Raw genomic sequence first — 23,762 nt, 5'->3', positions numbered from 1 at the left:
CAATCAGTTCAATACGTTTTATTCTATTTTTATAAATTGTATAATTGTTTACTTTCATGTATTTTACGCTTATATAATTCAATTCATTCAAACGTTCCTTTATATCTCGAGATCTCGCTAACAATAATAATAATGTTGTTATTATTGAGATGTATATTTTTAATACATTGGAAACCCAAATTAGCATAAACTTTTAGGTAAAATAAATAAATAATGTTTTTGAGTCCGACACGGTCAACTGAATGTAGTGGTTTGGCTTTAAACTCCAAGATCAGTTCCGAGGAAATGGGAGTGACACTTCACTGGAATCAACGCGCGCTATTCCAGTAAGACTTTCCCAAATGAGGAAGTCTACTCCTGCAACGTCATTCGAGTTAGCGTACATTCAGTCAATAATTGAAGTGTTCTGCTCATACAGAGTCGAACTGGACTTTTGGGATTAAAAGAGAAGCATTCCGTCTTTTTAAAAGCATGTTTGTCGTCCTTCTCGCTGTTGTTGTTGTAGGAAACATCGCCACTTCAGCAGCTCTCTCTGGTACGTCATCTAACATGCTAATAATATACTTAATTTTTAACATATCAAGACTATTCATATTGTTACTGCCTCGTGTTGACAACGTAACATGTATTTAGACTTTTAACTTGGTCTCATGTGCTTAGCCTAGAACACATGTATGTGACATGACTCCGACATGTACTGTGCATAAAGTAACATTTATGGTTATTGTTACATATGAATGCATACCCTTGCATGTAGATAGCCTGTAACGTCTACTGCCTGTCAAATAAATGATATACACGTGTTTAACGTTTGTCTAAAGACACCCGTGACAAAGAAAACAACATTTTAGCTCAAGTTCAAATTCAAACCACCATCTTATCAGCCCATATTGCCATAGTCATCACAGCACATACAGGAAAATGTTCTGATATTCTGCATAAACGTGATTGTAAATATAGTACACAGTATATTAACTATGCAATAACTTCATTTGTCAATCTGCTGCAACAGGAGTGAATCTCGATTGCACCAACAACTTTGAGTATCAGATGTCTTGCCATTTTGATGCTCCAAACTGCACTGATTACAATGTGACTCTGTGGAGCCTTGATGGGTATGGGTAAGTCCTGTTGGCTCTACCAAAAAAACAAAAACCCAATAATAATCATAATTTGCTAATGATAATTCATTTTATTTTGTTTCAGTGAGACTTACTGTCTACCCATGCAGTGTGCGAGCGGAAAATGCTGCTGCTCCATCCATATGATACTCATACTCATGCAGGATCACACGGCATTTGTCCGGAGGGGTGGCGAATATGTGGAGTCCAAAAACATAAGCGTGAAATACAGCTGTGAGTTCAACACATCACAAACCGTGAACATATCGTAAAAACTTCTTATGCTAATTGTACAAAGTTACAAGTAACACGTTAACGTTCCCAACTTATCCATACTTTCAATCATTCGTTTGGCATCATGCTAGTTACGTTAGCATCTTGTTAGTTAGATTCATATTGATTTAACTGCACAGCTCATATTGTGTGGCCGAGTAGCCAGACACTTCCCTGAGCTGCCATGTTCCTGCATGATAGGGTAACATGTTGAAGATTTAAGTATTTGACCCTCGTGAGGATAAGTGGTTTGGAAAATGGATGGATATTCAATTGACTTAAGAGTCATCATTTTTCTTCCCTGAAATCTAAATTTTTTTTTCCTCCTCACTGTTCCTCTGCAGTCAAACCCCAAACCCCGACCATTGTCTCAGTAAATGAAACCAACGGGAATTTTCAAGTCATTTGGAGGACAAACATCAAGAAAAACACTATAAGAGAAATGATAAGCACACGATTGACTTACCGCAAGAAAGGACAAACGGAAGAGGTTGAGGAAAGATTTCAGATCGTCCTTGAAGGTGAAAGATAATAATAATAATAATATTTTGATGTTTTCACTTGTGGCAGATGACCGAATTAGTCCAAGCAGGACAAATGGAGGAGCGACTATGCTACTTGTGTTTTACCACTGATATACTTGGTGCACACTTGGAGCCAAGTACAACCTATGTTGTCACAGTGCGGAACATCCTGCCTTGGGAAAGCCAGCCAAGTGACCACAGCAAGGAGTACGAATTTACAACCCGTAAGTCCCGACCTGCTTCGGATTACGTCAACGTCAAACCAAAGTGTTATCATCAAAACAGAGAAATACTCACAATTTTTAAGAAATGTTCAATCTCAAACTTTCAACATTCTACGATGAATCTTTATTGCTCAGTTCAATCAGTTTGATCAAAACCAGCCCAAAAGATGTGCCCCAAATGTTCTCAATATCACAGACAATGTGAATTGTTCAAAACTTAGAAGATGGTCCAACATAGCAAGTGTTGTATTATTGGGCATCTTAAAACACAGACCTCAGCCAAAGCGCAAATATGGGAATTGCTAGGGCCACACTTATATGAAATAGAATACAATTATAAGGGAAAAAAATAACATGACAAAGATATGGTAGGATTACAAAAAAAAAGTTGATAAAAAAGTTTCCAAGGTTGCAAGAAAAAAAAATGTTAATAAGTCATAATTTTAATGGTTGAATGTCAAAATTCCATCATACATATAAACAAATTTGATTTTTTTTTCATTGTAGATAATAAAATTAACCAAAAGTTGGTGCTTTCGAAAGTCTTAAAAAAAAAGAGAATGGGAGAGGATTGAGATATTCAATAATGTCTTTCCAATCAGAAAGAGGAAGCTAATCTTGAAAAAAAAAAAAACTTCTTTCAAATTGTGTTAAACACTGTTGAACAATGTGCCGCCGCCCAGTGTCAGAAAGTGGAACTACACCCCAAAACAACAACATACAGAGTTATTACTGGACAAAAAATAAATCCACGAAATAGCCTTACCATGAACCCCACGATTGAGGGGGTTTACTGCATTTGAATGTTTGTGTGTGACAAGGAATCAGAATTAAATCAGTCCTTTTTCTTTCTTTTTTTTTTTACTTTACAGCAGCGTCACGCAAGAGCCGCCTCCTGGCCCTCATCGTGAGCCTCAGTCTGCTCGCCATCACCATCACCAGTGCGGCATACGTCTGCTACGTGAAGTAAGTAAAAGCCTTTTGCTATTTCTCCGCAGAGCTCGTGTGTGTGTGTGTGTGTGTGTGTGTGTTCATGGGTGTTGTCTTTGGATTGTAGGTGTAGAGCAAAGTATTGGGACTCAGTCAGCAATCAAAATTCCAAACTTCTCCATTTAAATCCCAGTAAGGCAGAGGTGAGATACTCGATGGGGTCCATGTGTGTCTTGATTGAATTGTATTTAAAAGAGTCTAAAAGTTGATGCAGATTTGTGTACTTTTTTGCAGGTTTTGAAGCCTATGCCGCCCATCATCTCACCAATCTATGTTGAGGCCCTCCCCGCAGGTGACCTCAAATCATGGTTAGTGACAAAAGTTTCAAATTCACTTGCTTGAAATCTAAAGGGGAGACTCGATTTGACTTGCTTGGATTTTATTGCAGTGATTTGGGATTTGCTTGAAACCTGAATGGTTACACTTCAGACTATATGTACTTCTTGTAGAATTATCGACGTTGTTTGAGGTAACCGGGCATTCTGTTGCAGGTCCAAGGGCTCCCTAATCGACAGCAGCACCGAGAGTCTCCTTCAAAGTAGCGGAATCAATAGCGGCCCGCCTTCTCTCGGTTACCCTTGTACTGAGGCTGCAGACATCATTGCAGGTGTCCAAGATGCGCTCAGCAAAGCTTTCATGAACATCATCCCGACATTGGCTTCAACCAACCATCTTTTGAAAGAGTCCGGCAAACCCACCTGCAATAACGAGCAACATTCAGGATTGGAAAATGCAATAACATACTCCTTTATCAGGCCTCGCTGTCCAGTTCAGGTAACGCCTGACACTTTACAGAGTCATGCTCCACCTGAACTGGCGTGCCAATGTGAATACCAGGACACAGGCCTCAGGTCGACCTGCGACGACAAGCGAGGATCAACTTGTGAAGAAAGCATGTTCCCGACCTTGGTGTCTTCCTATTCACTGACTGCCACGTCGCAGCAGCGATCGAGCGGAGATTCTGGGAGGTTTTCAAACAGTGAAAACCCAGACGCGTCCCTCAGCTGCAGCAACGCAAGCTTGTCTGGAGATGTTGAATCTCGAACGGAAGCGGGACATGAGAGCTGCCGAGAAAGGTTTGAGGGTGCCGCCAAGGAGGGGCAAGGTCTCATTTGCGTCCCTGCGAGCTTACAGGGCAATTTTCCGGTGGATGAAAACTACCAAGCCTTTCGGGGATGGAAGGAGCTCTCTGACGGTCAATTGGAAGAGCAGAAAAGTGTTAATAAACAAGACTTCAACAAGGTTTTGGACAATGACTCAGAAGATGCCATTAAAGGCGACGCCGGCTTCAATGCACACTCAAATCACAGTTCTCTGGTTAATGACAGTTACCAAGCATTTCAAGGTTTAAGGAAGCTCTCCGATAGTCAGGTTGGGCAGCAGAAAAGCGGCAATAAAGAAGACTTGAAGAAGACTTTTGAAAATCCCTTTGAAGGTTTTGCTATAGGTGATACCAGCACCCCTGCAGAATCAAACCCCAGCTTTTCCGTGGATGACAGCTACCAAGCATGTCATGGTTTAAGGGGACGTTCTGATAATCAGGTTGGAGAGAAAAGAAGTGTTGAAAAAGAGAACCTGGTGAACTATCAAGTGTGTTGTGGTTCAAGGGAGCTCCCCTTTAATGAGCAGAACAGCGAAAAGAACAATTTGGAGAAGTTTTTACAAAACTACAAAGATGCCACGAAAGGGAACACCTGCGTCCCTGTGAACCCAAATCCGAATATTCCAACAGATGATAACTACCTATCTTTTCGTGGATTAAGGCAGAACTCTGATAATAAGGTTGGAGTGCCAAACAGAGGTGAAAAAGAGGACCCGGGGAAAGTTTTACAAACGCCATTAGAAGATGCCCGTACAGGGGTTCAATGCTACGATTGCGTCCCTGAAAGCTTTCAAGACAGTCTTCCAATGGAAGACAACTACCAAGTAGTTCAGAGCTTAAAGAAGTAGACTGATGTAAAGCTTGTAGGCCAGAGCAGTGATGTAAAAGACAAAGAATGGGCTTAAAAATACCTTCAAAGATGTCACTAAAGACGGCAACAACACAGCTGACAGCTTGCAAGATAATCTTCCGGTGGATGACCACTACAAAGTCAGTTAATCCTTGTCGGAGCAGTCTGATATCCAGTTTGCAAGACATGAAGGTGTCAAGAAAAAAAAACTTGGGAGGCTTTGGACATTTTCCCGACCTGGAATGTCTGGAGGCCACACAGGCCCAATAGCAGCAGATTCGACCCATCATGTTGATGGTCACAGACCCAAATGCTTTTTTCGCCAATCGTCTCTACTGACGTCAGAAATCAAATTATCATTGTGAGTGGTTACAAAATTGTGTAATCAATCATTACCTCGTCCAATGAGCTTTTGTGTAATTCTAGATATGCACAACATGTTTAAGTGCACGGAAGTGTGTCGACTGCTGGATTATCGCACATGGAAATGTTTTGAACATCTGGAATATTTTTTTTGTCAACAGGTTTACTTTACAGCCATTCTTAATCAGTCATTAGCGTCCTTGCATACCTTGAAAGGCGCTCTATAAATCTAAGGTATTATTATTGTAAACCTAGCATTGAAATTATGTAACGCGGCTCAATAGAGTGCAGACCTCCACCAAGAATAAAAAATCATCTTGATTCTTAATTTTTTTATTTAGATCTGCACTAAAATATAATGGATTCTTCCTTCACCCATGAGCAACTTATCTTTGTGGCATCAGCTGAGTGATTTCTGCGTAAGTCTGATCACTCGAAGTCAATGAAATTCGAATCTCCCTGATGGAAAGAATAGGTTATAGTTAAGACGGTTTTCTTGTGATGGTCAGTTGTTGTCCGTTGTCCGTACTAATCACAATAACACACGATTAAAAAAAAATATATATATATGTTGTTGATATTTTTGTACAGTACAAGTCTGCTAATAAAGTTGGACAAATCTGGTGAAGAATGTTGTTTCCAGCGTAACAGATACTACTGAATGGTTGTTTGTCTATTTGTGCCCTGTGATCGGCTGGCGTCCAGACAAGTCCAGAATGTATTCTGCAATCTCACCCAAAGGTCAGCTGAGACTGGCTCCAGCTAACCTATAAACCTAATGGATGGACAGACAGTAATTGAATCCTTATCACAAAATATTCTACTCAATGTTAATTCATAACATGCATCCCCTGGTTTAGCCTCTGAGATGTGTTCCTAAAGATAATTCACACCAAAACTAAGTGAACAGTGAGCAACAAGTCACACCTCTTATCCACAACTAAAATTGTGCAATTGCTTCCTCTTTTCTTCTCTGGAACAGAAAAGTCATTTTCATAAAAGGAAATTAATAAATTAATGCAAACACGCCAGCATTAATCATCTTAGTTTGTGCTTGTGACTTCACTGTGATCATTTGAACCTTGGCTCAATAGACGGTCCCAAATCATGTGTGATTGATGCTCAATGGATGATGTATCACTTCCTGTATGTAATATTATACAAATAGTATAACAGTAGACACCCCCCCCCCCCTTCCCCGGTGTTTACAGTAAGCATCCGACAATATACATAATATACAAGCAGGATTAAATATTTCATTATTTTCTTCACTAAAAACTAGTCTGAGCTTGAAATACTTCCTGTTTTCACCCTTAATTCACATTTAGTGTCAAACATAATAGTGTGCCTCCACCTAGTGGCTGACAGTAGAATTACACCCAAACTAAATGGGAGGTATAAAATTGTTATATACACAAAATAAATAAATACATAAAATCTGTAAAATAGCAGGACGATGAACTTCGTATCGTGAATGAGCGGAGTTTAGGGTTACTAAGTAAAAACATTTATTCCTACATAAGTAGATGCGAGTTAATGCTCATAAAAAAATGGACCAAACCTTGTTTGGTATCAGGAGATATAAATCAAACCCCAGGACAAAAACAACAACAACAACAAACTCTAAAGCAAAACGGCTTGGAATAATGTCATTGTCATTTGTCAAAATGTCGATTAAAATCATTATGTTGGAAATTTAACTAAAAATGACTCTTGGCCAGGACTTCCTTGCAAAAAGAAGTTTTTAATCTCAATGGGACATTACTGGTTAAACAAAAATAAATTAATTGTATTTTTTAGGGGGGGGTCAGAAATTGTATTTTCAGGTCATGAAGCCCTGCCTTACCTGTAACCGGAGGAGACAGTTAAGTGACAAGGAAGCCTGCTAGCGGCAGAGAAGGCCTCCGATTGGCTGCTCAGAGGAGAATCAAACTGGAACTTTTATTTTTGTGAGCCTCCCAAAAATCACTTCGGGCTCTTGGTGACACCTATAGTTCATACTGTACACACGTACACACCTTCTCAACACACCTGAAGCCTGAACATGCAACCGGCAGGCCGCCTGAGACTGAGGATGTGGCTGGAAGAGCAGATCGAGTCTGGGAAGTATCCGGGAGTCTGCTGGCTCGACAAGGTAAATCTTATTCATTAGTTATATTTACACTCACTGGGCTCCAACATTGGTTACAATTGCAAAGTCATATTAAAATTCTGCCTTTATAAAGAGACTGATATTAATTGAAAAATAACTGCACTTTATCATATTAATAATAATTGTTGATAATTAAGGGCTGCGCCGAATATTTTGACCATCTAACATTATAAATAGCATGGAAAATAATTTTAATTAGTAGATATCAGTATTTTTAATACAACCCACCAGATCCTCATAACATACTGAGTTAAAAAAATATATATGACATTTTTCAAAAGTTTAGGTTAAAATAAACATAAAATATATATGACATTTTTCAAAAGTTTAGGTTAAAATAAACATTAAAGCACTTAAGTATACATCTTTTTTCCCTTCATTTTTTAACTGTATTTTCTGATTGCAGTCACATAAATTATTAAGTATGCTGATATGCTAAAACGCGGCTTAGAAGTCTAGCAGTGTTACACTGTTTGCCAACCTCAACAGGCCTTCTCCATGTGTGTGTGCCTCCAGTCAGAGAAAGTTTTCCAAATCCCGTGGAAACACGCAGCTCGTCGCGGCTGGAGTATTGATCGAGACGCCACTCTCTTCAGGAGCTGGGCCATGCACACTGGTAATATGTGATTCATTCTCTCATATGCACTTAGTCATCTGATAAGTAGAAGTTTAAATAAATGAAAAAACTCACTAATAAGGGCATACATTTTTCTAAAAGGGTATTTAAGCAATTAGTCTTGTTTTGTCGCCTAAACTTTATATTAGAGGTTGGACAATTAAATATTAGAAACATTTTCAGCATCTGTTTGTCTATTAAAAAAACAAAAACACTTTGTGATACCTTGGCTTTCGGATAAATTAATTGGAGCCAAATCTCAGGGGACTTTTCTGTAAATCCTTTTGCAAGATAACATGTTGTATTTGTCTAATGTGTGGAGGAAAATGATCCTCTGTCACGCTTTGCTCGTGCAATTGGCTGCATCGCTAATGGCCTTGTTCGCCATTAAAGTGAAGGCGATCATATTGCACTGCCAACTCCACTGGCCTAACCGGACAAAAAGCCAACTGTATCTATAAGATAACAACGCTCAGTTTAAATTGTTATGGTGTACCTAATGAAACGTCTGGTGCGGATAAAGTGTAGTACTTAAGTTGAGCCCAAACCAAACTGCAGGTCGATACCGTCCAGGCCAACACAAAGCAGACCCAAAGACTTGGAAGGCCAACTTTCGCTGCGCCCTCAACTCTCTCCCTGGTGTATGTGAGCTACGCGAGCGCAGCAACAAGAGAGGCAGCGACGCCTACAGAGTCTACAAGATGCTCCCTGGCCCTGCCATGCAGCCAAGCAACAGAGGTGACAAGTTAAAGCAACAAATATGCATTAAGTAAACCTGTATCTGACTGAGCGGCAAAGGCTCGCGAGTGCTGTTTTTTCGTCAGGGTTCGTTCAAGGTTACAAAAGGCATTCGCAAATTTTGAACATGTTCAGAATTTCTTTGTGGTCGGAAATGGGACAATCCGAGTGGTATAAATCCGATTTCCCACCGTCCTCAAATGCAGCATTAGGCACTGTGATTTTTCAGTAGACGGCAAATGGAGAAATGGCTGTTCCATGAAATAGACAAAAACTGGTTGATTTTGCTGATGAATTCATATTGCACAAACGCAGTATTAATTGACCAAATTATTAGGCATTAAGTTAGGTTAAAAATATAGGTATGTATTCAATTTTAAAACAAATGTTTACAGTATGAGGAAAAAATATATATATATTCTAAATGTGTCATATAGGACAAATTTATCATTAACTCATTCACTGCCATAAATACATTTTTAAAAAAGATTATTAAAAAATTTGGGGCAAGAGGCGATTATTTTTTTAAATTGTAATTAATCGCAAAACTTCACTAGTTAACTCACGATTAGTCACATTTTATATCGGTTCTAAATGTACAATGAAAAATTATAGGTTTTCATACTCTTGTTAACAAAAGTGGGGAAAAAATGTTAAACTAATAGAAATAGTTCAAATGAAATTTTGACGTCAATGGCAGTGAATGAAATTTCTTTAAAAAAAAAAAAGAAAAGCTTAAAAATTTGGGGCGTCAGGCGATTAAAGTTTTTAATCGTAATTAATCGCATGACTTCACTAGTTAACTTGTGATTAATCACAAATTTCATATCTGTTCTAAATGTACAATAAAACAATTATAGGTTTTCATACTCTTGTTAACAAAAATGGAAACAAATGTTAAACTAATAGAAATAGTTCAAATTAATTTTTTGACATTTATAGCCGTCAATGGCGTTGAATGAGTTAACATGAAAATGAAATGAGTTATGGCAAACCTTGAGTCACAAACAGCCCCTTCCCTCCTTTTAGGGTTCGGGATGGCGAGTCGGCGCTTCAGACAGCAGCATAGCGTCAGGACGCATGCGCAGGCCGACGCAACGCCGCAGCCGTGGCAACCTCCCAGCAGCCCTTCGAGCACTCAAGACGCATCGCTCTACGTTCCTACACTGGGTGAGCCGTTAGTTTGGGCAAGCGTTTTGCGTTGCGGCTGTAACATTTGTGACTTGCTTTGTGGTTGTCATTGTACAGACATGCCATGGGAGGCCATGGAGCAGGAGGATGTATCCAAGGTATCATGTTGCGTTTGTAGAATACGGAGCAAGCAGAATAATCCACCAATATTTATCCCTCTCAGGGGGGCGGCCATTTTGCCACTTGCTGTCGACTGAAAATGACGTCACAGTGTTTAAGGGCTCAGCTTGCAAACGTCACATGACCAAACCTAGAACAAGTGAGCCGTGACGGCACGGACTTACATATGATGGACTGGCGGCCATCTTGTATTGCCACTCACTAAGATCACCTAACTTGAATACATGTTAATTTCTAACTCTATGGCGAAAATGCCACAGTGGTGGTGTACAGTTCTGCCAGTGAGTCTGGGAGAAGCTCTACACATTAACATTTCATTGGTAAGAATGCAATTGTGAATTTTCTCTATATCTTCCAAGTGCTATATTTTCAAAGATTTGTCTGTATCATGTCGTCAGAACCTTGAGCAATAAAATAAAAGCAAATTCGCTGCGAAATCTAAACCTAATCTCTCTAAATTAAGTCATGATACTGAGATATACTCTGAGTGGTTGATGCAAAGAATGAAGTTCATACTTTGAGGGTCTCTCATTACTCCATGACGGGATCCTGGCTGAAAACATATTAGTAACAGTGTTTTCATTGGAAACCGAACAAAAGTTATCAGTAACAGTGGCGACGTAAGATGGCTGCCCCTTGGCTTCAGCTGTGAGGTGCCAATTGTTAGTCCATCATATATAAATTGGAGGATGACTGTCGTGACGTGAGCCCTTTGATGTCATTTGCAGTCGACAATAGCCCCCAAGTGGCAAAATGGCCGCCTGTGTTTCGACTAGTGGAAGTGCAAGAACATATTGTGTAGAAAATGTGTGACTTGAGTGCCCTGTTAAATTAGCACTTCCAAAATCAGCATTTTTACCTTTGCTCTGTGTGCCTAATGTTTTCGATGGCGAGTGTCCCAACTTTTCGTTGATCTGTGTTTTTTTTCTGCAGCTGGTTGATCACTGCAGCAACACTGATGATCCGTGCAACCACACTTGTGCTCATAGAGGATGGAGGGCTTACCCACTCTGGGACCACTGGCATTGTAGGGCCACTCTACACGTATATACTTGCTTGTGGAGTCACAGTAACTTACAATCTTATGAAAATACTCTAAAGTCTTACTTTGACAAATGCACACCTCTCTACCAGTCAACCCAAAACTTTTGCAGTTACTGTTGTGTTGTGTTCCCTTAGGTCCAGCTGATGACAGCCTCTTCTCCCTGCACATAGACAACAGCAATGAACTTTTGGGGGCATCAGACTGGGCCTTGCATCAGCAGACGTTCACACTGTAGCAACATCAGGAACAATGTGTCTGTGTGCGCGCCACATGATTAAATGTTTTCTTTTCTTGCAAACCCGCTGAAATAGAAGATGAGACAAAAGATCTTGTTCCAAGCCACGCATTAGCTCATGTAACTCCTGTGCTTAAGTGCTTCATACTCACATCAATGACTCGCTACAGCAACAAAAGGGGAAAGATCTCATTTCGTATCGTTTGGAGTGTCAAGAAATGTGGCATTAAAACATGTTTTTTTTATTTTTTTTATGTGCAGTGAAAAGTATGTCGCCAATCATTTTTCTTTTCTTTTTGGACACTGTTGCCATCTCATTGTATTTATGATTTTCGGCCATCTGCTTTTCACTCGACAGCGACAGTATTTTTACCCTTTATGGAAAAAAAAACTGGAAAAATGAATTTTAGTTCTTGAAGAGCCATAATGAAAATTTTAAGTATTTCATACACAACATATTTACTTGTATTTTCCTTATCCCTAAAAGTAAAAGTTTCCAGAGAGAGCGCTAGAGAGAATGTTTTTTTTTTCATAATAATTTTTCACTGAACAGGTACAATAATCACAAACCAGGGTCTTGCAGACATTTTCTTCCTAATCCCCCTAAATACTGAAAGTAGGTTCCAATCAAAACAAAATCCAAAAGTCGACTTATCTATGTTTTAAAAATGTTTTGATGTATTAAAAAATGGACGACACAGTTAGTAAAACATTTACACATTTATTTCCCATTGCAGAAATTAAAGACAGAATGGACTTCTTTTTTTTTTTAATGGAAGGACCATTTTATACAGTGCCTATTGCCTAAAGTGGGAAAACACTGTTCTAACCCTGGAATTTATAGAATATTGTAAAACATAAAAGTATATTTCCTATTGTTGATTTACAGCATGAAACAAGTGTTCTGACTGAAACGGGGATTTAAAAAAATAACTAGTCCTCTAGCACATCCTGCTGTTCACAACTTGTAATTTACAGTGGACAGAAATTTGTGATGTAAAATAACAAAATAAAAATAGCGAAACAATTAAAAAATAAATCTCCCCATTAATTTAGCCTATACCAATAAATATAATTATTTTGACAGGGGAAGTAAATCATAAACTACTGAAAATGCAATAGCACATGTGCGCACACCCTGTATATGGCTGGGCCAGTATTTAAAGTGGCTCTGATTAACTCCAAATAAAGCTCAGATGTTCTAGTAGACATTTCTTAATTTTTTTTTGTACTTACACTGTCTGTACTGCACAAGCAACTAAACTGTAGGGTGTGTACCGCCATTTAACATGAGTTCTAATGTGATTAGTGAATACAGCCACATCCACAGTTATGAGGGTGTGCACAATCTCATTTATATATCACGTCTCCAAAAGCACGCATGTTTAATGGTGGAAAAAGTTTCAAAATCATTTATCGAGGTCGTGTTTCTTTGATGCCATTGGAGCAGGGGTGTGTAGACTTTTTCTATCCACTGTAATTCAAAAGGGTGGGAAAACAAACGTGAATCACTTTTTACAAGAAAAACATTTAACAGGAATAAATGGTTACATAGCTTTAACGCTCTAAAAAAAAAAGTATTTGCAATGCATCATGGGAAATGCTTGTCACTGTAAAGATTTTTTTTCTTCTGAGGTGACTAACTAGAGGACGATTTGATCTCTGTTATGTTACAATGGATATAAAGACTCTGGCTGGTATGTTTTCTTAAACTGCCCAGTACAGACACTAACATGTTTTTGCTGGCTTTATGGTACAATTACATTCTGATGGACACATATTCAACCACAGGAGATACACATACACAAAAGCGCATGCATTTAAAAGATTCCGGTGAGCAATAGCGCACAAAATGTAGACATTGGTTAACATTCATACCATAGCTGCTCTCATTAAGGCCGAGCTAATGAAACTGAACCCGCAGCCAATGTTACGACAATCAATGTCAAGCCGGAGTCGGATGACGACAAAAATAAGAGGTCAGGTGTAATTGTAGGTCCGTGATGGGGCTGCAGGGCTTTTTGTAGCTGGAGCCTGACGGAGTAAAACTAGCATTTTTGCTCAAATAGTGGCCTTCACTCTGTGCTTGTGGATATTCTCATTCATCCAGGTCATTCAATCGATTGCAACTGGATTGCTCTGTTTATCTTAGATGTTTTGCATCTCGTCTTGTTTGAACCCTGTATACGAGATGAGCGGACAACACTAAATGGCCGAAATATACAACCACATTGCTACCAAACTTGAACCTTGTATACGAGACACATGGATGACGCTAAACATTGTGCTTGGTGTATTGCGGATAATTTTCTAGACTTGCATTAAAATGTGAAATTCTAATGTGTCTGAAGGTAGGGAGAAGAAGATGAGAAACCTCAACAGAAAAAAAAGCGAAAATCGTACTTGCAAACAGCCACAACTCAACTATCTTAAGACCAGATCACAGTTTGTGAGAAACTACATGTTTGTAATTACCCACAAATTCAGGCTATGTGACTGTCTTAAGAAAGGACGGAACTTTGTTGTAAACCGAGGATGCTCTGTACTCACATTGAATCAAAACTGTTGTTTGGGACTAATCATCGTTGGTTGGAGCCTAATTATGTTTGAGCATGGCAGGCTGAAATAAAACAGACTCTTAAAGGTTGCCCAACTTTGACTTCAAATGTCTCAACTAGAATTGATCACTCTTTTCTTTAAAAAAAATAAAAATAAAATCACCATATCGTAACACTGAATATTATTTCTGGAAAAGGAACTAACATTAGCACCTAATAAGACCTTTGGCCACTATCTGAGAAAATATGCTATCATGGCACACGCAGTAGAGAGCAGATAATAATAAATGTCGAACAATCCTAATTTCATCGGTACTTACAAATGTACAAGTTCATCGATACCCACCCCCTTTTATGTGCTTTAATGTCATAAAGAGAAAAAAATACAATATCAAACATCATGCCTAAAACCAATGTCCTGGAGCCACACCTTTGGTCCATGCCCCACCCCTTCACGAGTACTTTTTAAATTGATAACATGCTGACAGATAAAAAAAAAACGGATGAAAAAAAAACTCCCTGGTGGAAGTAAAAAAAAAAAAAAACTGAAAACAAAACATGACGTAAGAATTGGCTAGGTCCAAATAGAGGTGGAGAACAGTGGCATCTGTGTGGAATCTGACCCACTCACTCACTTGTGAGGATACTTTCAAGTTCATTTCAGCTTTCATTAATTTCTGGATTTCAATCAGTTTAAAATAAAAAATCAACTAGAAACAAACACAATCAGTGGTACTTTAACTTTAGCCACTGCTTCACAAGAATTTTATTTTATTTTTTTACAAAATAATAAGAGCATGACGACAGATAAGGAAGGTCAGAGTTTATTAAAATTCTACATGATTTTAATCTATTTGAGTATAAAAAAAAGCGAAATTCCTAAGCAGGCGTGAGTGTACATGGTATATGGTCCAGTGTACGCGACTCGATTCAAGTTTAGTAGAAAACAGCATTTGTCAACCCTGAAGACGACTCAGAGGATCATGAGACTTCTCCGAATAACAAAAGAAAAAGAAAAACCAACATCTTACTTTGCTACCTCCACCTGCCCTTTATCAAACCTCTGAGAGGGGAAAAAAAAAACAGACGGAAACAGAAAGTTCCACGTCTTGGGCGTGGCCCAGCCACCGTGAGGTCCGTTTGCAAATGCGATAATAAATACAGGCATCCATGTGGGCTACGAGAGCGACGTCGTTTTCCTCATGCATACAACACACGCCCGCTCACACACACGCACAAGCATACATCTGACTGAGATGATGAGCGTACTAAATAAAGCCTCCCCTTCCTCCTCTCTACTTTTTAACTGGTACTCTTTACAGTGCAACAGCATGGCAGCAAATGGATAGCAGTGCTTTTATAAAAAAAAAAAAAAGGAATGGAAAATAAAAATATATACAACATTATGGAAACGCAGTACTTTTATCTTTTGGTCCGGCGTCCATAAAAGACTGTCAACTGCTTCCTCCTATAAACAACAGTAGTTGAGACACACTTGAAGGGCTGTGAAAGGGTACAAAACAGAACACGAGTTAGGATGTTCAATTATATGACAATGAAACAAACTAATTACATTTCTTTGTCCACCATAGAGTACAATTTTTTATTAAAAAGTAGGGATGTTCGTATCGATACCACTTTTTTTTCGTGAGTACTGGCAGTCGCCGTTTTTGCAAGTATTGAGACCACTAGAATTAGGGATGTGAATTGCCTAGTACCTGGCGATTCGATTCATATCGCGATTCGATTCGATTCGATACCGATTAATCCCGATACGAATCTATAAATTGATTATTGCGATTTTTTTTAAACTCAAATTTAGAATATACTAATCAGCAAACTCGTACATGTACACTATAAGATTTCTATAAAAATGTATTTATTTATCTGAAAATTCAGGCTTATAACTGAGCCACTGCATTTAACAAACAGGTTGCAGTCAGTTTCATGTTTGAACAGCACTGAAATAAAATATTAAGGCTTAATGTTCCATTAATATAACATTCTTCCGTGCTTAATATGTGAATCCTTACACTAAGTAAGACGTTTTGTTGGATATTCTCATTAAAAAAATTATGTTTAAAAATCGATTCGGCAGCATATCGAATAGATTCGAGAATTGCACGCTGTAATATCGCGATATATTGCAGAATCGATTTTTTTCTAACACCCCTAACTAGTATACTACCATTAGTGGTTAGCAATAGCCTGTCTACCTGACAGGCAAAATATTCTGGGTTCACATCTCGCCTCAGGTCTTTATATTGTCCCCGGTAGGGGCCAGCTCACCTGTGACACTAACGAGGACGAGCGCTACAGAAGATGAATGGACAGATTTGGAAATGTTTGCAAAATCCTGTGAGCTGAGCGACAAATAAACTCATTGTGTTTATTTCCTCACTTAGGTACAATCAATCACATTATTCAAAGTCACAAGGCGGATGAGACACACGAGCATAGCAGAAGCAAGGCGTCATTGTTGCCTCAATTAAAAGTACTCTTGTCAATATAAGCTGCTTTGTCAACAGGAAATTAAATTGGTATGGTGATGCAGTGTGGGAGCGGAATCAAAACGTGAATGTTTCACTGCGGATGAACGCGGAGTAAATAAATGATGACACTATTGACAAATGGTCCTAAAGTGACAAATTAAGGTTTGAATTTGAATGAGCCCTGCTGACACAACAAACGTGCTTTTAATAAGTCCTGCTGACAACTGTCAAATATCACTTTCAAACATTATCTATGATTAAGACTTAAGTTTACATGATGAATACAATAGAATCTGGAAAGGTCATACAAACCGCGATCAGCCAAAATTTCCGAAGATAAATCACCAGCATGCATATGTGAGATGTGAGTACAGTTCAGAGAGCATCAAAAATATGATCTGACACTGACTCCAATGAGCGTCGCCATTAGAATCAGGTAGTCAAATGTTCATGTTTTACAAACAGTAACAAACCTTGCATGCATGTTTTTGTAATGTAGGAGGAAGCTGGTATACTCAAAGAAAACCCAAGCAAGCACGGAGGACAACATGCAAACTCCACAAACTAAGATTCCAACCCCGAACCGGAGAACTATGAGGCCATGGTGCTGCTCCGACTCTTGAAAGGATTATTTCTATTATTTCCTATGGAGATTACATGCTTCTAAACAAACTGGAGGTTGTGTTTAATCTTAGAGGTTGCAGGGTACTATTTGAATCGTCACGCTGTGCTGCTGAAGCAAGCAACTAAACCTCAAGTCAAAGAAAATGACATGCATGTCTCACCTCATAATTGTGAGCCTTCAGAGACGCCGTGTACATAGCCGCCTTTGGACTTCATCTGGGCCTGAACCAGGTCCACCTGCAGGTATTCAGTAAGCAGCTTTGAGTAACTGAAACCAAAGCACCCTAACACAATTTGGGTGGGATTATCTGAGAATTTTCACAAACCCACCGATGGTAATCCCAGGCCCATGTCCCCCGAGCCGACGTGTGTGGTGTGAACGAAGTTTGTTGGCTCGCCAATCATGGAGCGGTCGATCCGTCGCCGCCGTTTCTGGCAAACAAATACGTTGGATGTTATAATACATTCACTAATATTTTGCTTTTTTGCATTTCAAGTTAGAGGAAGAATACAAACGCTAACGTGCTTTTTCAGATTATTATTTCTTAAATGTCAATATGCAATTACTGACAGTGAGCATTTGTGAAATGACAAAAACATGATCAGTAACATTCCTTTGAATTAAACATTGCTGGATCGATTTGGTGTGCAACATTTGCACTTGGATTTGTACAAAACTCTACACACTAGCACTGAACATGAGAGGTTTCACTGGGCAGTCATTTTGTCATTGCTGTCAACTGAAAATGACATCAGCTTGCTAATGACACACAACTAAACCCAGAAAACAGATGATTACATGAGCCCTTAGACACTGTGATATAATTTTCCCATCGAAAGCATGTGTCGGTACAAAGCAAAATGACCGCCCTGTGAGATGGACAAAAACGGGTGGGATTTTGCTGCTTAATTCATATTCCACAAATGCAATATTAATCAGAATGTCGTAGGTTGCACAGAACACATTATTGTAAAGAACATTTTTTACTTGACTTTCCCTTTAACAGGAGCCAAATTAGATGAAAAATAATTTTGAAGATAAACATGTTATTAATTAGTGTTGCATTCTCATAGTTTTGAATCCTTAAATAAATATATGAATTGTAAGTTTTGTGAGATGTCCTAGCTAGGTGATTCTGAGTGACCATGGATTTGAAAGCGATGCCATTCTTTTTTATGATAAAGCAGTGCAGCAATTGAATATATTTAAATACAGTTTTACCCATTGGCTAAAACTGAGACAAAGGTCAATGATCAGGACCAAGTTTATATTATCAGTAAGGATAGCTGCAAACCGGTTGCTCTTTTCCACAAAAAGAAACTTTACCAAGTTGATCTGACATAAACACAGAGAACAACCCCCATAGAAATTGTATTCACTCTGCCTAGCAGGGACCTGCTTATATTTACCTCAAGGCACAAAGTCATATGGAGGGGACTATAACAATAAAATAAGTCTATTCCATATGGCACAACAACAAATAAGTAAATAAATCAAATTTTGTATACTCACAGGCTGTGGCTGCTCCGCAATACAGCAGCTGAAGCAAACCCAGAATTCAGTCATTCCCAGGCCAGTGACAACGCCGCTGTAGCAGTTTCCTGTTTCGGTTGAGCCGCCACTCGTCGCGTGCCTTCCTGTCTGTCTGATGTCGCACAGCCTCAGACGCACAGTGGAAACTGATGGCGGTCTCTCCGGGACAAATGTTTGTTACGAGAAGCGCCTGCCAGAGCAAGGAACCTCCTCCTAACCACAAGTTGTACAAAATAAGTATCAGAAGGAGCTACCAAATGATATTTACTCAGTTTTTTTTACACGATGGTTGGCTCAAATGACAATTCTGATAAGACAAAGACAAAATTACATCAAAGATGAACCTATAACTGTATGAGGACTTATAAGACAGACCTACATGTTTGGTCTTTGGAATATTGGTTTCCAAATCCTGCCTTAGTTTGAACTAGTAATTACGCTGAGTAAAGCATGACTGTAAAATGTGGAAAGAATACATAAATGCTTGCAACAGAAGAGAGAACAAAATGAGGTCAGCACAGTATGTAGCAGACGTGCCTGTGCAGTGACCTACTATCAACACAGTCAATAAAGCTCACGTTTTAAGAGGGGTTGATGTCATAATGAGAGTGTCTGATATGGGTGTCCAAAAAAATCGATTCTCATAAGAATCGCGATTCTCATTTAGTACGATTCAGAATCGATTTAAAATGTCCCAAAATCTGTTTTATTTAAATTATTTTATACTGTCTTGCCTTTGTTTGTGTGTGCCTTTATTAGGAGCGCTGTTCATGTTGTACCCGATTTGGCCACTTAGGGGCAGTGTGGTTCCACACGGTCTGATACACTGTTAAATTGTAGCCACATTAGAGAGTAGAAGTCACGATCAAGTTATTCCAATAAAAGTTGTTTTTTTGCAGCGTGGAGCCGTTCTTTTGAGTGATAAAAGTGCCGCAAGTAGCGCGCTAATTAGCATTAGTGAGTCAGACTGGAGTAGATCATTATGATTCTTTGCACATCTATAAATTGAAGCAAAAGTCATTGTCAATCAAATCATTTTGAATCAAAAATCATTCTTAACCGAAATTCGATTTTGAATCGAATCGCAGACCCAAAAATCGGAATCGAATCGTGAGACAAAGATTCCCACCCCGAGTGTCTGATTACATATGGCAAGTTGCAACCCTAAAGAAAATGCCCCATTTCACAGAGAAATCTACAGCTATTTATTTACTAACATTCGTTTTAGGAAAGATGGCCCAACTTGGAGTTATCATGGTGAGACACAAGTTAAATCCATGTTTGTCTACGGGAATGTGACAGGGAGGGAAGTATAGTGGAGGAATGCAAAGAGCAGGCTATGTTTGGAAAAAATTATTGAATTTGAAAGCTGTGCCTAGAGATGTCTCGAGAGAATAGACAATTTGAGGATTGACGCCATTTTAAAAGATTACATGTATTCACGTTCAGATTTTTCAGTACAGTGCAGAGGCGTCAAGTTTGCATGAGAAGGAAATTTGGTAAGGGACTGGAAGTGCAACTGCCTTACGCTCTAGCCGCTTGTTTACTCGGTAAACAAACACAGTTCAGCACAGCCTCTGACTAGCCAAAGTCATATATGATTAGGGCCGAACACCAAACCCTTTCGAAACATTGCCAAGGCAATAACAAATATTAGTGTTATTATAGCATAATCATTCAAGTGGTTAACCTTTTTAAACAATAAATTTCCTTGACTGGCCTTCATTTAACAACCCTTGAGAACAAATGGTCTAATTGCTTTGACTCTGACACTTGGCACCAAAATGACATCTTCTGTGGATGGGAAAAAAAATGACTTCCCTCAAACGTGAACTTGTCGCTGGTACTACATATTTGGACCTAATACCTATGGCAATCCACGTTCTATTCTTACCACGCAACATAATAGTTGTTTAGTTTTTTTGTGAGGCAGTTTTAGTTTTTTTCTTCAAGTCATGATATATTTGGAAAACGTCCACAGGTCACTTTTGAAAATAAACAACTTCCAAGTAGGGGGGCTACTATCTAACGACCGACATAGTAGTTTAATTAATTTATTGCAGTTTTGGGGGGAATATTTTCTCAGTTTCTGAGCTCGCATTAACATAAACAAGCAAAACCGTAATTTATATTTACAAACAAATGAGTGTTATGTAACTATGTACCACAGCGGCTAATAAAAACCCGCTTCGAGTTTCGAAAGCGAATATCAAGTGTCACTACGTAAAAGATGATAAATAAATGAAAGGAATGTTTAATTCGAAGCGTTTTATACCCGAGTTTAAATGGTCAAACCCCGCGTTAGCATTAGAAGAGGCTAACAGGGTTAGCTCGCCCGCTGTTTCCTCCGATGACAGCTAGCCAGCCGTGCTAACTTTTAGCCTAATTTCCGATAGTGGCACACAAATTGACGATCTAAATCAAGTACTTCACACAGCTATTAGCGTACATTCGTTGGTTTTGACAAAGATGTATTGCATGGTAAATGTTCTTACCAGACGTGATTTTAGTCCGAGTCAAACGCTACTGTCGAATGCAAAGGTAGAGAATGAAAAAAACCCCATCAGGAAGTACAATGTTGGGAAATTCAGTCGACTTCCGTTTTAATGTGTGACCACTTCCGTGTTGATCCACGTTTTGTACGTACTCGTGGGAGATCCAGTTCTTCCAATATTAGCGTTTTATTTATTTTTTACTCGATCGGGAGATAAGATGAGGCCGCTTACAGAAGAAGAGACGAAAACGTTGTTTGAGAAGCTGTCGAAATAGTGAGTGGAGCGAGAGGACATTTTGATGCGCGTTGATGACTGTGTGGATTAGCATGGTAGGCTAATTTATGCTATACATGTGATTAATATTTTCTTCTCTTACCAGTATAGGAGAAAATATAAAACTCCTCGTGGACAGACCAGACGGCACGTACTGTTTCAGGCTTCACAATGAGCGCGTATTTTACATGAGGTAATCTATTACTACCAGTTTAGAACAGGGGTTCCCAAACCGAGGCAAGTAAAAATGGTTATATCCAAAACAATAAACATGCCATTATCTCAAATCTTTAAGGACGTGCATGCCTATGAGGACCTGCGCGCAATAAAACGTATTCTGACACAATTCCAGTTACAGATATCTGTAATTGATGTTAATATTCATACAGGTATGAACTTAAAAAAAATGATACGACATAATTTATGACAAATTATTGTAAAGACCCCCACAGACCGCAGTTTGAGAACTACTTGTTTGGAGGGCCATGGAAACCCCTCAACCTTTTATCGTTGATCAATTGTTATGTTTCCACAGTGAGAAGATTCTTAAACTGTCCACAAATGTTTCCCGGGACAAACTGGTGTCAGTCGGCACTTGTTTTGGCAAGTTTACAAAGACCAGAAAGTTTCGGCTACACATAACAGCTCTGGATTTCCTGGCACCCTATGCAAAGGTTTGTTTGCTAGTCTCTCTTTTTTTTAATAGTGTGCTATTTTTGTCATTGAAAATAATGTGTAATGAAGCAATCAGTACAGAGTTCCACTAAATTGTTTTAAAATACATTAACATTACTGACTGCCTGTACTTAATGTTGCGCTTGTGTGATTACTCGATTGCCACGAAGTTCAAGGTGTGGGTGAAACCTGGAGCAGAGCAGTCATTCCTCTACGGCAATCACATCCTAAAGTCTGGTCTAGGGAGGATCACGGAGAACACCATGCAATACCAAGGTGTGGTGGTCTACTCTATGGCTGACGTGCCCCTGGTAAGTACTCGCCACATGCTTCAAGTTCCAACCTGTTTAGAACATATCAAGCTCATCACATGGTGTCTTCCCCCCTCCCCAGGGGTTTGGAGTGGCAGCCAAGACGACGCAAGAGTGTCGGCGAGTGGACCCCATGTCCATAGTTGTGTTCCATCAGGCTGACGTGGGCGAGTTTATCAGGAATGAAGCTGAATTAACATAAATCAAGAATCTGTCAGGGATTCTATTAGTTGGACTGCAGCTGCTGTTGATTTGTCAATTGCCCTCCACTCACACAACCTCATTCCACATTTGATACATGGCATAATAAATGGTAAAAAGTTGTGATGATTTCAGTCATGTGGTAAAATGCAGCAAATATTTTATTTGGACTTCCGCTAACTCATGGGCTGGCACTATTTACACCCCCCCCCCCTTTTTTTTTTGTATCCAATAATATTTGGGGTTAAAAGTTTTTCATTGTTTTTATTATAGCTGTCAGCTATATGCTGATTTTGCTATGAGGGCCAGCCTGCTTCCTGGTGGGGTTCCACTGTATTCCACAAATAATGTACAATTGTACATAAAAAAAAAAACACCGCCTAACACATCTAAAAAATGTTGATTACAAAATAAAATCTTGTTTCAATCTACTGTACTCACAAATATACTTCAGTGGTGTGAAATCTTTGGTATGCAGGCACTTGCACACCAACATTCCAGACAACAGTATGTTTATTCGCTCGTCATCCTTTATAAGAATTATTTTATGAATACCTCTAAATTAAGCTCTATTTGTTGTTGATACTTATTTCTGTCCCACAAAAATGAGCTACAAAATTGACACTGTTGAATTACAGAAAGTGTATATTTGGTCCATTGTAAATTAGCACTAAATAGATTTTTTTTTTGTATTATATTCTTAAAAAAACACATTTAAAGATAGATGCAAAGGAGTTGACCACATTTTTGGGGATCCTCCTAGACAAATCACTAAATTTCAAATGTCCTGTTGATCACCTACACTGTCAAAATAAGTTGGATTATTTTTTCTTTATTTTTCCCCCTTTAACTTCTCTCCTTATATTGTACAAACCCTTGTTTGACCCCCATATTTACTAGTGTAACATTCTTGGTGCAACACTTTCACCAGTTAGAATAAATTAGAAAATAAAACAATATGAGCCACAACTGTCTGGTTATAATAGTCCCATAAGCACTTTCTTTCATAGCTTCAAACTGTCAAGGTTTGCGGATTTCAATGTTCATCAAAAAAC

At 38.9% G+C, this 23,762-nt stretch overlaps 4 protein-coding genes across 4 annotated transcripts; 3 read left to right on the top strand and 1 right to left on the bottom strand.

The window, feature by feature from the left end:
- Positions 1-12: 12 nt before the first annotated feature.
- Positions 13-6,104, top strand: LOC147176962 (uncharacterized). Its single transcript, XM_086071944.1, has 9 exons — positions 13-535; positions 1,013-1,121; positions 1,207-1,355; positions 1,739-1,884; positions 1,965-2,142; positions 3,015-3,108; positions 3,200-3,275; positions 3,367-3,440; positions 3,624-6,104. Exons 1-9 carry the CDS (start codon positions 472-474, stop codon positions 5,080-5,082), a joined length of 2,349 nt encoding a protein of 782 aa, XP_085928070.1. The 5' UTR covers positions 13-471; the 3' UTR covers positions 5,083-6,104.
- A 1,387-nt stretch (positions 6,105-7,491) lies between these two features.
- LOC147176961 (uncharacterized) lies at positions 7,492-11,809 on the top strand. The gene is made up of 7 exons (XM_086070770.1): positions 7,492-7,581; positions 8,116-8,215; positions 8,774-8,953; positions 9,983-10,123; positions 10,202-10,242; positions 11,198-11,291; positions 11,444-11,809. The coding sequence occupies exons 1-7, from the start codon at positions 7,492-7,494 to the stop codon at positions 11,542-11,544; spliced, it is 747 nt and encodes a 248-aa protein (XP_085926896.1). The 3' UTR covers positions 11,545-11,809.
- A 440-nt stretch (positions 11,810-12,249) lies between these two features.
- Positions 12,250-21,353, bottom strand: cdc42se2 (CDC42 small effector 2). The gene is made up of 5 exons (XM_086070773.1): positions 21,248-21,353; positions 18,732-18,965; positions 17,549-17,650; positions 17,380-17,455; positions 12,250-15,605 (listed from the first exon to the last, which is right to left on the bottom strand). The coding sequence occupies exons 2-4, from the start codon at positions 18,783-18,785 to the stop codon at positions 17,381-17,383; spliced, it is 231 nt and encodes a 76-aa protein (XP_085926899.1). The 5' UTR covers positions 18,786-18,965; positions 21,248-21,353; the 3' UTR covers positions 12,250-15,605; position 17,380.
- Positions 21,351-23,143, top strand: nip7 (NIP7 nucleolar pre-rRNA processing protein). The gene is made up of 5 exons (XM_086070772.1): positions 21,351-21,520; positions 21,627-21,713; positions 22,056-22,194; positions 22,366-22,506; positions 22,589-23,143. Exons 1-5 carry the CDS (start codon positions 21,465-21,467, stop codon positions 22,706-22,708), a joined length of 543 nt encoding a protein of 180 aa, XP_085926898.1. The 5' UTR covers positions 21,351-21,464; the 3' UTR covers positions 22,709-23,143.
- Positions 23,144-23,762: the final 619 nt, after the last annotated feature.

The sequence above is a fragment of the Leptonotus elevatus genome, chromosome 3, assembly GCF_054856555.1.
Source record: "Leptonotus elevatus isolate MCC_2025b chromosome 3, RoL_Lele_1.0, whole genome shotgun sequence".
Lineage (NCBI taxonomy): Eukaryota > Metazoa > Chordata > Actinopteri > Syngnathiformes > Syngnathidae > Leptonotus > Leptonotus elevatus.
Note: the sequence above shows the minus strand (reverse complement) of the source record. Positions and strands in the feature narration are given on the sequence as shown.